This window comes from Schistocerca serialis, chromosome 11, assembly GCF_023864345.2.
Source record: "Schistocerca serialis cubense isolate TAMUIC-IGC-003099 chromosome 11, iqSchSeri2.2, whole genome shotgun sequence".
NCBI lineage: Eukaryota > Metazoa > Arthropoda > Insecta > Orthoptera > Acrididae > Schistocerca > Schistocerca serialis.
Window position 1 is genome coordinate 143,602,294 of NC_064648.1, and position 15,852 is coordinate 143,618,145.

General features: G+C 47.7%; 1 protein-coding gene across 1 annotated transcript in view; it reads left to right on the top strand.

Moving 5' to 3' along the window:
- Nucleotides 1-777: 777 nt before the first annotated feature.
- Nucleotides 778-15,852, top strand: part of LOC126426554 (immunoglobulin domain-containing protein oig-1-like) — a gene marked incomplete at its 5' end in the record, with an annotated part of 30,619 nt that continues 15,544 nt past the window's right edge. Inside the window, 2 exons of the mRNA XM_050088455.1 lie at nucleotides 778-903; nucleotides 12,085-12,234. Coding sequence (XP_049944412.1) covers nucleotides 778-903; nucleotides 12,085-12,234 — 276 coding nt within the window. The remainder of the gene's footprint in view (nucleotides 904-12,084; nucleotides 12,235-15,852) is intronic.

A 15,852-nucleotide genomic window follows, 5' to 3' on the forward strand; every position in this document is an offset into this window, starting at 1 on the left:
GGGTATAATGGGAGAGGACCCTAAATGTAGGATCTGTGATGAGGGTGAAGAAACTGCATCACACCTAATCTCTGAATGCATGGCATTGGAGAGTAAAGGATACAGAATCTTCGGGACGACTAGATCTGAAGAAACTGTGTCTAACGAAAACATGGTAGAGGGACTCCTTACACTATTTAAGGGCAGTGGTTGGCTTTACTAGATATACAGGGAGCGATACCGCACAATAAACCTAGTATCGGTGCGGGCAGTGGCGGGTCAGAACTAAGCTGTTTTAGCTCTCCTGTTAAAATCAGTCAATCACTCAATCCCTCCAGCACTACTGCAGACATTAGTCGAGTCCATCCGACGTCGTGTTGCGTCATTTCTGTGTGCTCGCGGGGCCCTACACGATATTTGGCAGGTGTACCAGTTTAAGGGTACATACAACCCATAGAAGGTTGATCTCTGCAACTCCCAGACATTCCTTTTATGTCGACCTCTTGATGCTCAAAATAAGTCATTATTTTTCCTCTCGTATATGTTCTTTCAAATGAGCCTTACTAAAGATTGAACTTGCAAGTCATTTTGGAATAGGTTTCGATCCTGTGGTGAGGTTGCGGCAGATGGGCATTCAGAAACTTTGGTGTTTGCAGGGGCAGCGGCATGAGGCTGCGCAGAGGAGTCGCCCGCTGGCTGGTGATCGCAGCGCTGGTGGCGGCGCTGCTGCCGTGGGCGGCGGAGGCGGTGCGCGGGGGCGGAGCTGGCGCCAGGGTGGCGGGAGGCGTGGGCGGCCGGAACCAGCGGGCGGGCGGCGGCGCGGTCCGCAGGTTGGCGCACCGCACGCGCGTCGTGGACGAGGTCCCCCACCAGCAGAACGCCTACTACAACCACAGAGACGTGGCCTACTACAACCACAAAGACGTGAGCACCGCACTCACCACCCATACCAGTCGGTTGGGTTTAGCGGCTGTTCTCAATGAACTGGACACCATCTGTATCTGGAGTGGGCAACGGCCTTGCCGCAGTGGATAGACCGGTTCCCGTCAGATCACCGAAGCACTGTTGGGCGTGCCCGGCACTTGGATGGGTGACCATCCGGGCCGCCATGCGCTGTTGCCATTTTTCTGGGTGCGCTCAGCCTCGTGATGTCAATTGAGGAGCTACTCGACCGAATAGTAGCGGCACCGGTCAAAGAAAACCGTCACAACGACCGGGAGAGCGGTGTGCTGACCACACTCTCCTCATATCCGCATCCTCATCTGATGATGACACGGCGGTCGGATGGTCCCAATGGGCCGCTTGTGGCCTGAAGACGGACTGTTTTTGTATCTGGAGGACAGTTCACATTCCTTCCCATAGTTCCTCTACAGATTCGCCGTTTCAACACATCTACTGGGATCATGCTCAGGTGTCTTCTGGTGGTCCCACGTTGTTGAACACTGTCGAAAACGAACCCCGTGTTCACTTATCAGGGTGTATACTCGGATAAAGGAAAAAATTCCCGGATTTCCCGGTTAAAAATATGTTTTTTCGCGGATGAAAATATACTATTGCCGTATTGAATGACAGTATACTCGTACTTACCCTTACAACTGTAAAACTTAACAATTCTTTGAATAGTTAAGCTTTTATAGACCAGCATAGAACTTCTTGGCACTTTTACAAAACGAACTCCAGGAGGAAGCAAAAAAATAAAAATTAAAAAAAACGCGTTTTGAAAAGATATTCGATGTGCAACAGCGTGTACGATGCGCATTTTCGTATTACGATACGCTACATGTTTTCATATTACGAATGCATAAATTATGTGATCAAAAGTACCCGGATACCTAGCTGAAATTGTCTGACAAGTTCGTCACGCCCTCCATCGGTAATGCTGGATTTCAGTATGGTGTTGGCCGACCCTTAGCCTTGATGACAGCTTCCATTCAATGAGGTGCTGGAAGGTTTCTTGCAGAATTGCAGCCCATTCTTCACGGAGGAGAGGTATCGATGTCGGTCGGTGAGGCCTGGCACGGAGTGGGCGTTCCAAAACATCCCAAAGGTGTTCTACAGGATTCAGGTCAGGACTCTGTGCAGGCCAGTCCATTACACATGTTATTGTCGTGTAACCACAGGCCGTGCATCATGAACAGGCGCTCGATCGTGTTGAAAGAAGCAATCGCCATCCCCAAAATTGTTCTTTAACAGTGGGAAGTAAGAAAGTGCTTAAAACATCAATGTAGACCTGTGCTGTGATAGTGACACGCAAAACAAGGGGTGCAAACCCCCTCCAAGAAAAACATTAACACCACCGCCTCCGAATTTTACTGTTGGCACTACACACGCTGGCAGATGACGTTCACCGGGCATTCACCATACCCACACCGTGCCATCGGATCGCCACATTATGTACCAAGATTCGTCACTCCACACAACGTTTGTCCACTGTTCAGTCGTCCAATGTTTACGCTCCTTACGCCAAGCGGGGCGTCGTTCGACATTTACTGGTGTGATGTGTGGCTCATGAGCAGCTTCTCGGCCATGAAATCCGAGTTTTCTCACCTTCCGCCAAACTGTCATAGTACTTGCAGTGGATCCTGATGTAGTTTGGAATTCCTGTGTGGCAGTCAGGATAGATGTCTGCCTACTACACATTACGACCCTCTTCAACTGTCGGCAGTTCCTGTCAGTCAACAGACGAGGTCGGCCTGTACGCTTTTGTGCTGTACGTGTCTCTTCACGTTTCCACTTCACTATCACATCGGAAACAGCAGACCTACGGATGTTTAGGAGTGTCTAAATCTCGCGTACAGACGTATGACACAAGTAACACCCAATCGCCTGACCACGTTCCAAGTCCGTCAGTTCGGAGGAGCACCCCATGCCTAATGAGTACTGAGGTCGCTAATTTTGAGTACCTGGCAGTGGGTGGCAGCACAACGCACCTAATACGAAAAACGTGTTTTAGAGGGTGCCCGGATACTTTTGATCACATAGTGTACATTCGAATTCGACCAAACATAGCAAGTTAATTTCCGAACCACTGAAATCGAGACTGCCTTGCGCCCTTTTAAGCCTATCATATCACGTTGTATCGCCGGTCGATGACAGATATTTAGAGCACAGGACACGTGATGTAGTCTGTAAATAGGAATATCACCGTTAAGTAGTGCGAACACAGGTTTTCATAAATGCAAAAATATATTTTTTTTTCTTTTTTGTCAGTATACTGTCTTGTATACTAGCTGTTTGTGACAGCATTCTTTCTGTTGATTACTTCGTATTGTAGAAATGAAATGGAGCAAAGAGGTGTTAAGCGTCTAAATTCAGGTATACAGCGAGGATAGATGTATGTATGTACCCGCTGAATCATAATACGATATGTTGGCAATCGTTTCTTTCTCAGTAATATGCATACAACGTTACACAGTGATTTTCGATTTGTATCGTAATGCAATCTCTTGCAGTATTCCAGAATGCCAGAAAAGAGAAACGGGCAGTGATGGTGAGAAAGTTCTGAAGTTTCGCCCAGCGCGACAGGCGATGACAGCAAAACTCTGAGTAGCACATTGCATACCATTTTCCACACTTGGACAAATAACGCAAGCGCACTTTTTAAGTTCTGATCGTTTAAAGTGTTGCAAATTGCGGTGCATACACTCACAACAACTTTTGAAATGATGGGCTGTGCTATTCTGTGGCTAAAAGCCAGACCCTTAAAAGATTAACCAGTCGCCAGGAAACGTAACGTTACAACTAGCCTGCAACTTAACAGGGCATGTACCGGTATTTTTACCAGTGATCTAGGCTGGTATGATCACTAAACATATAAACATATGATTTAATTGTTCCTTAAGACAAGATGAGACAGCTTCCCTGATGACTGTGTCACACTTGCTAATTCCATCTTCTATCATACACAGCAGCTTCTTGAAACAGGCCATGTCCAACCTCATGAAGTTCCGAAATACTTGCGGATTTCGGGCCCCACTTCTTTCATAATCCTCTGACTTCGTTCCTTGCTCTCAGCCAGGGTCGAACTCCATTACATCTGGCTTTTCATTTTCGTTGTCGTTCTGCCTCAATCCGAGAGTTTATTGTCACTGCCATGGCAATAGCTCAAAAAACAAGTGGGTCCTCCACGTGCAAAATGCTGTATAAATACACTACTGGCCATTAAAATAGCTACACCAAGAAGTAGTGCAATGATAAACGGGTATTCATTGGACAAATATATTATACTACAACTGACATGTGATTACATTTTCACGCAATTTGGGTGCATAGATCCTGAAAAATCAGTACACAGAACAACCACCACTGGCCGTAATAACGCCCTTGATACGCCCGGGCATTGAGTCAAAAAGAGCTTGGATGGCGTGTACAGGTACAGCTGCCCACGCAGCTTCAACACGATACCACAGTTCATCTAGAGTAGTGACTGGCGTATTGTGACGAGCCAGTTGCTCGGCCACCATTGACCAGACGTTTTCAATTGGTGAGAGACCTGGCGAATGTGCTGGCCAGGGCAGCAGTCGAAATTTTCTGTATCCAGAAAGGTCCGTACAGCACCTGCAACATGCAGTCGTGCATTATCCTGCTGAAATATAGGGTTTCGCAGGGATGGAATGAAGGGTAGAGTCACGGGTCGTAACACATCTGAAATGTAATGTCCACTGTTCAAAGTGCCGTCAATGCGAACAAGAGGTGACCGAGACGTGTAACCGCACCCCATACCATCACGTCGGGTGATACGCCAGTATGGCGATGACGAATACACGCTTCCAATGTGCATTCACCACGATGTCGCCAAACACGAATGCCACCATCGTAATGCTGTAAGCAGGACTTGGATTCATCCGAAAAAATGACGTTTTGCCATTCGTGCACCCAGATTCATCGTTGAGTACACCATCGTAGACGATCCTGTCTGTGATGCAGCGTCAAGGGTAACCGCAGCCACGGTCTCCCAGCTGATAGTCCGTGCTGCTGCAAACGTCGTTGAACTGTTCGTGGAGATGGTTGTTGTCTCGCAAACTTCCCCATCTGTTGACTCAGGGAACGAGACGTCGCTGCATGATCCGTTACAGCCATGCGCGTAAGGTGCCTGTCGTCTCGACTGCTAGTGATACGAGGCCGTTGGGATCCAGCACGGCGTTCCGTATTACCCTCCTGAACCCACCGATTCCATATTCTGCTAACAGTCACTGGATCTCGACTAACGCGAGCAGCAATGTCGCGATACGATAAACCGCGATAGGCGACAATCCGACCTGTATCAAAGTCGGAAACGTGATGGTACGCATTTGTCCTCCTTTCACGAGGCATCACAACAACGGTTCACCAGCCAACGCCGGTCAACTGCTGTTGGTGTGTGAGAAATCGGTTGGAAACTTTCCTCATGTCAGCACGTTGTAGGTGTCGCCACCGGCGCCAACCTTGTGTGAATGCTCTGAAAAGCTAATCATTTGCATATCACAGCATCTTCTTCCTGTCGGTTAAATTTCGCGTCTGTAGCACATCTTCGTGGTGTGGCAATTTTAATGGGCAGTAGTGTACATATACCTGTGTAATGAAGTGTCGTAATACAAAACTATCTGCCGATCCTGCAATTCAGAACAGTAATAACCTACATAAGAAAATAACAATTACATAATAAATAATGATAAAAACAATTTCTTTTTAAATAAGAACTGTGAGTTCATGTAAATAATTTGAAAGAATGCTGCTCCTGTGTTACCCGCTCCCCCCCCCCCCCCTTTGTTTTCCCTGGTAGAACGAACGACTTTACAACAGAGCAGACGGTTCTATTTGCGTTTCGCGTGCTATTACTGTCTACTGCGAATATGTGCCAAGTATATCCCGCGTGGATGGTGTAATAGGACTACATGAACAGCAAGTAGTTAACAGATACGCACGCTTGGAGCCCTGGTGCACAGGTGTACAGTCTACGCGCATCGTGTAATGGGGCTAAACAAACCACTCCTCACTGCCTCCCGTTGGCAGCTGCTAGGCTAGCGGAAAGATGTGGTGGCAGCACTTACTGCGAGATGAGGGTGGGGGGGGGGGGATGGGGAGAAGCAGTAGGAAGGAGGGAGTAGGGAAGCGGCGCACGTTCTCAGCTGCGTCCAGCCAGCGACGATGCATGACAGCTCAGTAAACAAACAATTTCGTATGTTGGGACAAAAACGAATTTTTTCCAGTTTTTTTTTTCAAATTTGATACTTCCTTCACACGTTTGAAATTCCTTGATTTCCAGAACTTGTGGCAACCCTGCCTCATTTCTTTCCATGCTCTAGTTCAAGTTGCTGACTGAAATATAACACTACTGGCGTTCACAATAAGGAAATAGTTCAACAGAAGCAGTACTTGCAGATCTGCCTTTGTAGAGAAAAGGAGCGGAACTTCTTCCTTGGGATTTCACTTAGCCGCGCGGTCTAGGGCGCTGCAGTCATGGACTGTGCGGCTGATCCCGGCGGAGGTTCGAGTCCTCCCTCGGGCATGGGTGTGTGTGTTTGTCCTTAGGATAATTTAGGTTAAGTAGCGTGTAAGCTTAGGGACTGATGGCCTTAGCAGTTAAGTCCCATAAGATTTCACACACATTTGAACATTTTTTTATTTTTTTTATTTCACTTATCGAGAACTCGGACCACTTAGCAGGCTGCGGTGTCGGTGGAGGATGGAACTGACAAGGGAAACTTCTCATTGCACCCCCTCCTCCCCCCCCCCTAATTTAGTGGTAAGTTGGCCCATTTGACAGCACTTCAAAAGCTGAGCACAGATCAAACATGAAAACAGGAAGACGATGTTCCGAGCTGTGGGAATAAAAGAAGCAAAACAGAAACAGCAAACGGTCCAAATTTAATTTGTGATTGTCGAGCAGCGTCAACGTCGGTCGTGTCGTGGTTGTGTAGTCACTGTGTTAGACTGTAAACGGGGAGATCTGCGTTCCAATCTCCTCATGCTCAATATCTTTTTTCACATAATTACGGAGCGTCTGTCCGGTCATTGACGTGTCTGTTCGCTGTATTCAAATTTCTATATGTGTAATGGTGTAACATCCATTTGCAACAGTGATATGTAAGGAAGAGACGTCCAGACGTACGTACCTGTTATCTGTTCCACACAGGTGCCACAACTTATGCATCTTGCTTTCCATTTTGGAAGTTTTCACTCTTAAATTCCCTTGTTGTAGAAAAAGTTCACACCTGTTTATTTTCTGTTTTCATTTCTGTGAGAAATCTATGCGGCATCTCACCTGCTCTCACTAGGCACCACGGAATATGAGTCATGTGGTAAGAATACACACACATCAAAAAAAGTTTTGCATCTCCCCGGTTCCCAGAACTGCTGAAGATAGACGTTGACTGTGGATACTGCATCACAGGCACAGTCCCTTTGGCTGTTCAGGATGTCACTAAACCCGCCCAGAGCAGCGCCTATTAGACGGAGGGGGTCCGGCAGTCGAACCAGTTCCAGTCATTCCACCAGGAAGGAGGTACACGGCTCGTGTTGTCTGTAGTTCAACCATGCCTAGACGGTCAATACCGCAGTTCGATCGTGTCCGAATTGTTACTTCGTGCCAGGAAAAGCTCTCAAGAAGGGAAGTGTGCAGGCGTCTCGGAGTGAACCAAAGCGATGTTGTTCGGACATGGAGGAGATACAGAGAGACAGGAACTGTCGATGACATGCGTCCTTCAGGCCACCCGCGGGCTACTACTGCAATGGATGACCGCTACCTAGGGGTTATGGATCGGAAGAACCCTGACAGCAATGCCACCATGTTGAATAATGCTTTCATGCAGCAACAGGACGTCGTGTTACGACTCAAATGGTGGCCAAGCGGTTAAAGGCGCTACAGTCTGAGTGATAGTGCAACCATATCGGTAACATATTGGGGAGGCATTCGGCTTCGTGTACGACAATTCGCGCCCCCATCATGCGCCCTGGGACAGATTGAAAAGAGCTGTTTATGGACGACGTGACCCACCAACCGCTCTGAGGGATCTACGCCGTATCGCCGTTGAGGAATGGGACAATCTGGACCAACAATGCCTTGATGAACTTATAGATTGTATGCCACGACGAATACAGGCACGCATCAATGCAAGAGGAGGTGCTACTGGGTGTTAGAGGTACTGGTGTGTACTGCATTCTGGACCACCACCTCTGGCTGTATGGCGGTACAGCATGCAATGTGTGGTTTTCATGAGCAGTAAACAGGACGGAAATGATGTTTATATTGATCTCTATTCCAATTTTCTGTACAGGTTCTGGAACTCTCGGAACCCAGGTGATACAAAAGTTTTTTTGATGTGTGTATTACCGTCGCAAGTAAATGTGATACACAGTGAGAGCAGGCGAGATAGTGCATAGCCCTCTCAAAGAAATAAAAACAACAAATAAATGCGTGTGAACTATATTACAACAAAGGAATTCAAAGAGCGAAAACTTACAAAACGGAACGCAAGACGCATAACATGTGGTACCTGTGTAGAACAAATAGGAGGTACGTCTGTGTAGAGGTTCGGAGCTTCCTTCGTTACCCGTTGCTGTTGCAAACGGACATTGTACCACAACAAACACAGGGTACTCATTGAACTATATGGGTAAAAAAAGTAAATTAGTTACAAACTTCGTCGTGCACACACACCATTCCACATTTAATCGTCACTACAGATATTCGGATTTACGTTATGACATGTTCGATATGCCTGCTATCATTGGCAATGATGTGGCGCAGACGTATAGCGAAATTCTGCATGACCCGCTGAAGAGTCGGAACTTCGATGCCGTCAGTGACCTCCTGAATGGCTGTTTCCAGGTTAGCAAAAGTTTTGGGGTTGTTGCTGTACACCTCGTCTTTTGCTCCCACAAAAAGGCGTCGATGGTGTTGAGGTCGGGAGAATATGGCGGCCAATCAAGGCCCATACCAGTGCCGTCTGGGTACTCCAGAGCCGGAATGCAGTCCCCAAAGTGCTCCTCCAGGACATCAAACACTCTCCTGCTGCGATGGGGTCGAGCTCCGTCTTGCACGAACCACGTCTTGTCGAAATTAAGGTCACTTTGGATAAAAGCGATGAAATCATCTTGGAAAACCTTCACGTACCGTTCGGTAGTCACCGTGCCATCGAGGAATGTCGTACCGATTATTCTGTGACTGGACACTGCACACCACACAGTGAATCACTGAGGGTGAAGAGACTTCTCGATCGCGAAATGCGGATTCTCAATTACTAAAATGTAAACTTTCACGGCCGGAAATATCATGTCCATTATAATTATCCGGGCTGTTATGCCGTGGTCGGTTGATGAATTCTGTGGTGATTCCCAACAGCGGCCAATTGCACTGACGTTTTCAAAACACGTGACGTCACGCAGCGGCGCGGGGGCGCGCGGACACGGAATTTAGCGGCAGTCAGTAGCGAGCCAGTGTGTGTGTTGGACCTTCCATTAAGCTACGGACCCCCTTGAAGATGTCTCCCGCAGTCGGAGACGAAACGTTGGGAATCACCACAGAATTCATCAACCGACCACGGCATAACAGCCCGGATAATTATAATGGACAGGATTCTCAATTCCCCAAATGCTTACTGGCGAACCCATCCAAATAAAAGTGGCTTCGTCTCGACACCAAACCATACAAGGCATAATAATTCCTATCATGCTCCGTGGCCAACAGTGCAGTTTGAATGTCCTAACGCAAATCGTTCATCACCCTGTACACAAATTTGAATATAGCGGTCAGACGTGTCAATGACCGGAACGACACTTCATAATTTGGTGAAAAAAAAAGTGGGGTCTGAGGGAGATTTGAACCTGGATCTCCCCCTTCTTAGTCTACCACTGTGACCACGCAACCGTGACAAGATGGTCACTAATGACGATGTCATAAGTGTCGCTCGACAAAATTAAATCTGGACCGTTGTCCCGAATGTGTCGCGGATGTGAGTAGAAATGCATAACACTGCATAAGATGAACATGTAGGAAAACAACCTAGCGTCAGCCAGGGCGCTGGGAAGCAGGAGAGGTTGCGTTCCTACGTCAAGGTACTGGAGCTACACTACTGGCCACTAAAGTTGCTCAACCCAGAATAAATGCAGATGATAAACGGGTATTCATTGGACAAATACATTATACTAGAACTGACATGTCATTACATTATCACGCAATTTGGGTGCATAGATCCTGAGAAATCAGTACCCAGAACAACCATCTCTCGCCCTAATAACGGCCACGATACGGCTGGGCATTGAGTCAAACAGAGATTGGATGGCGTGTACAGGTACAGCAGCCCATGCAGCTTCAACACGATACCACAGTTCATCTAGAGTAGTGACTGGCGTATTGTGACGAGCCAATTGCTCGGCCACCATCCACCAGACGTTTTCAGTTGGTGAGAGATCTGGAGAATGTGCTGGCCAGGGCAGGAGTCGAACATTTTCTGTATCCAGAAAGGCCCCTACAGGACCGCAACATGCGGTCGAGCATTATCCTGCTGAAATGTAGGGTTTCGCAGGGGTCAAATGAAGGGTAATGTAGGGTAGGGTCGTAACACATCTGAAATGTAATCTCCACTGTTCAAAGTGCCGTCAGTGCGAACAAGAGGTGACCGAGACGTGTAACCAATGGCACCCCAACCATCACGCCTGGTGATACGCCAGTATGGCGATGACGAATACACGCTTCCAATGTGCGTTCACTGTGATGTCGCCAAACACGGATGCGACCGTCGTGATGCTGTAAACAGAACCTGGATTCATTCGAAAAAAATGACGTTTTGCCTTTCGTGCACCCAGGTTCGTCGTCGAGAGTACACCGTCGCAGGCGCTCCTGTCTGTGTTGCAGCGTCAAGGGTAACCGCAGCCACGGTTTTCGAGCTGATAGTCCGTGCTGCTGCAAACGTTGTCGAATTGTTCGTGCTGATGATCGCTGTCTTGCAAACGTCCCCATCTGTTGACTCGGGGATCGAGACGTGGCTGCGCGATCCGTTACAGCCGTGCGGCTAAGATGCCTGTGATCTCGACTGCTAGTGATACGAGGCCGTTGGGGACCAGTACGGCGTTCCGTATTACCCTCCTGAACCCACCGATTCCATATTCTGCTAACAGTCATTGGATCTCGACCAACGCGACCAGAAATGTCGCGATACGACAAACCGCAATCGCGATAGGCTACAATCCGACCTGTATCAAAGTCGGAAACGTGATGGTACGCATTTGTCCTCCTTACACGAGGCATCACAACAACGTTTCACCAGGCAACGCCGGTCAACTGCAGTTTGTGTATGAGAAGTCGGTTGGAAACTCTCCTCACTTCAACACGTTGTAGGTGTCGCCATCGGCGCCAACCTTGTGTGAATGCTCCGAAAAGCTAATCATTCGCACATCCCAGCATCTTCTTCCTGTCGGTTAAACTTCGCGTCTGTAGCAGGTCATCTTCGTGGTGTAGCAATTTTAATGGCCAGTAGTGTACTTGCCCAGCTACGACAGAATGTTCTGGAGGGACGACAGGACACGGGAGACGTCGTGATCGCGGGGGATGGCATCAGACGAGCCAATATAAGCAGGGCCGCTGGTGCTGCTAGGGAGATTCCTTCGACAAATGCCTCAGACACTGAACCTGAGTTACTCTGGCACTTAGCTACACAGGGTAGATGCAGGATTGCACAACTTACATTCAATGTGTTGGTGCCTCTTAGGGTTCGACAGTGGTCTTATTCTACCTCGTGTTCCGTATCAGTTATTTCATCAGAACTGTACGTCCATTACCCACCGAGATCCCTTATCTGCACAGAATTTCCAGCACCAGGACTTCGAGTTGGACGAGCCTCCTCATTACTGGATTTAGCGTCCAGCTCCCATCCTGATCCGCTTGCAGGAAACTACAGACGCGACACCGTTCACTGTGGCCATTTTGCTTCTCCTTTCCACAGTTCAGTCCAAAATCTTCCTGTTTTCAGACTTGATGTGTGTTCAGTTTTTGATGGGCCATTTCAACATTCAATTGATGAGAGTGTGATGGGGAGTTTCCCTTGTAAGTGTAGATGAAGGACTGATCCGAGCAGAACCTCAGGGGACCACCCATGCTGAGCCTGTGCCTGGTGCTCTTGTCGGCAGGGCGCGCGCATCGTCAAGTCGTCGCACTTCGAGCAGGACTACATGCTGGGCCGCAAGATCTCCTTCTTCTGCATGGCGCAGGGCTACCCGCGGCCGGAGATCACCTGGTTCAAGGACGGCGTCGAGCTGCTCGACCACGACTACTTCCAGGTCACTACATCTGGACTGTACACTTTAAATTGCATTAATTATTATCTGTACCAATGTGGTTTGGTTGTTGTTGTTGTTGCGGTCTTCAGTCTAGAGACTGGTTTGGTGCAGCTCTCCATGCTACTCTATCATGTGCAAGCTTCTTCATCTCCCAGTACCTACTGCAACCTACATTCTTCTGAATCTGTTTATCGTACTCAATCCTTAGTCTCCCTCTACGGTTTTCATCCTCCACGCTGCCCTCCAACACTAAATTGGTGATCCCTTGATGCCTCAGAACATGTCCTACCAACCGATCCACTCTTCCAGTCAAGTTGTGGCACAAATTACCCTTCTCTCCAGTTCTATTCAATACCTCTTCATTAGTTAAGTCTGGTAAATTTCCACGAAAGAATGGAACATTCTCTTGCGCCTTCACGGTCGGTAAGGTCGACTGTTCCGGTATTGTATAAAGAATTTCGACAACATACAGCATATATAGCTAATTCATGACAGCTACACTATGTGATCAAAAGTAACCGAACACCCCCAAAAACATGTGTTGTTCATATTAGGTGCATTGTGCTGCCATCTACTGCCAGGTACTCCATATCAGCGATCTCAGTAGTCGTAAGACATCGTCACTTGACATGAGGCGTTCCGCGGAACTCAAGGACTTCGAACGTGGTCAGGAGATTGCGTGTCACTTGTGTCATACGTCTCTATGCGAGATTTCCACATTCCTAAACATCCCTAGGTCCACTGTTCCACGTCACTACATCTGGACTGTACACTTTAAATTGCATTAATTATTATCTGTACCAATGTGGTTTGGTTGTTGTTGTTGTTGTTGCGGTCTTCAGTCTAGAGACTGGTTTGGTGCAGCTCTCCATGCTACTCTATCATGTGCAAGCTTCTTCATCTCCCAGTACCTACTGCAACCTACATTCTTCTGAATCTGTTTAGCGTACTCAATCCTTAGTCTCCCTCTATGGTTTTCATCCTCCACGCTGCCCTCCAATACTAAATTGGTGATCCCTTGATGCCTCAGAACATGTCCTACCAACCGATCCACTCTTCCAGTCAAGTTGTGGCACAAATTACCCTTCTCTCCAGTTCTATTCAATACCTCTTCATTAGTTAAGTCTGGTAAATTTCTACGAAAGAATGGAACATTCTCTTGCGCCTTCACGGTCGGTAAGGTCAACTGTTCCGGTATTGTATAAAGAAATTCGACAACATACAGCATATATAGCTAATTCATGACAGCTACACTATGTGATCAAAAGTAACCGAACACCCCCAAAAACATGTGTTGTTCATATTAGGTGTATTGTGCTGCCATCTACTGCCAGGTACTCCATATCAGCGATCTCAGTAGTCGTAAGACATCGTCACTTGACATGAGGTGCTCCGCGGAACTCAAGGACTTCGAACGTGGTCAGGAGATTGAGTGTCACTTGTGTCATACGTCTCTATGCGAGATTTCCACATTCCTAAACATCCCTAGGTCCACTGTTTCCGATGTGATAGTGAAGTGGAAACGTGAAGAGACACGTACAGCACAAAAGCGTACTGGCCGACCTCGTCTGTTGACTGACAGAGACCGCTGACAGTTGAAGAGGGTCGTAATGTGTAATAGGCAGACATCTATCCAGACCACCACACAGGAATTCCAAACTGCATCAGGGTCCACTGCAGGTACTATGACAGTTAGGAGGGACGTGAGAGAACGTGGATTTCATGTTAGAGCGGCTGCTCGTAAGCCACACATCATGCCAGTAAATGCCAAACGACGCCTCGCTCGGTGTACGGAGCGTAAACATTGGACGCTTGAACAGTGGAAAAAAGTTGTGTGGAGTGACGAATCACGGTACACAATGGGGCGATCCGACGGCTGGGTGTTGGTATGGCGAATGCCCAGTGAACGCCATCTGCCAGCGTGTTTAGTGCCAATAGTATAATTCTGAGGCGGTGGTGTTACGGTGTGGTCGTGTTTTACATGGAGGGGCTTGCACTGCATGTTGTTTTGCGTGGCACTATCACAGCACAGGCCTAGATTGATGTTTTAAGCACCTTCTTGATTCCCACTGTTGAAGAGCAATTCAGGGATGGCGATTGCACTTTCACGATCGACCACCTGTTCAAAATGCACGGGCTGTGGCGAAGTGGTTACACGACATTAACATGTGTAATGGACTGGCCTGCACAGATTCCTGACCTGAATCCTGTAGAACACCTTTGGGATGTTTTGGAACGCCACCTTCGTGCCAGGTCTCACCGACAGACAGCAATACCTCTCCTCAGTGCAGCACTCCGTGAAGAATGGGCTGCCATTCCCCAAGAAACCTTCCAGCAACTGACTGAACGTATGCCTGCGAGAGTGCAAGCTGTCATCAAGGGTAAGGATGCGCCAACACCGTACTGAATGCCAGCATTACCGATGGACGTTGCTGCGAACTTGTAAGTCATTTTCAGCCAGGTGTCCGGATACTTTTGATCATAGTGTATGTGAAGAGATCTGTGTCTCGACTACGTTCGAAAATGGAGAAACCGAGTGTCGTACTATTATCAAACATTTTCATTTGGAGGGATGCACTGCCACACAAATCAAAACAAAATTGGATATATGGACTCTGCACCATCATTAAAGTCTATTTACTTTTGCATTAACGAATGTAAATAGGTTCAGACGACAGCAGGCCATCCAATTGAGTCACCTTTGTGACTTTTAATTAAACTTGGATCGATCATTATGCATCAAAGTGAAAACGGCACTCGAAACAATGTAAAAAGACTGTTGAAAGTTCATGGAAGGAGGCAAAAACCACTTCGTCGACTGGTAATCCGATGGCCACTGTTTTTTGGGATTCTCAAAAAGATTACTTGAGAAAGGCAGTACCATAACTGCTCTTTCACCAGGATAATGTCCGCAGCTCGTGGTCTTGCGGCAGCGTTCTCGCTTCTCGCGCACGGGGTCCCGGGTTCGATTCCCGGCGGGGCCAGGGATTTTCTCTGCCTCGTGATGACTGGTTGTTGTGTGTCTTTCATCATCATTTCATACCCATCGACACGCAAGTCGCCGAAGTGGCGTCAACTCGAAAGACTTGCACCAGGCGAACGGTTTACCCGACGGGAGGCCCTAGCCACACGGCATTTCCATTTACCAGGATAATGCACCATGTCACACATCAGCAATAACAATGACGAAAGTGCACGAATAGGGCTCTGAATTGGTTCCTCATCCACCCTATTTGCAGCCGCCATGTGGCTTCTGCCTGTTCCCCAGCTTGAAACTGGCTTTCTGGGAAGTTTTCATCAGATGACGTAGCGTAGGTGTTGTAGTCAACGAGCACTTTGCAGAGTTTGACAGAACCTAGTTTTCCGATGGGATGAAAAGGTGGAGGATCTCTTGACCAAGAATATATCCCTCGAAGGGAACTACGTCGAGAAGTAAGGTGAGTTATTCACGAAACACACATATTTTCTTGCTTTTTCACCAGATTTATCAAACCGCCCGAGTATAACTAAACCCTTAAAAGGGTCACAGGCTCTTAGTCGCGCTTGCCTATCTGCTTGCAGGGGCAACAAAAACTTGATTTTCAGAATTTCTTGTAACTGTTGACTGAATCTAAAAAT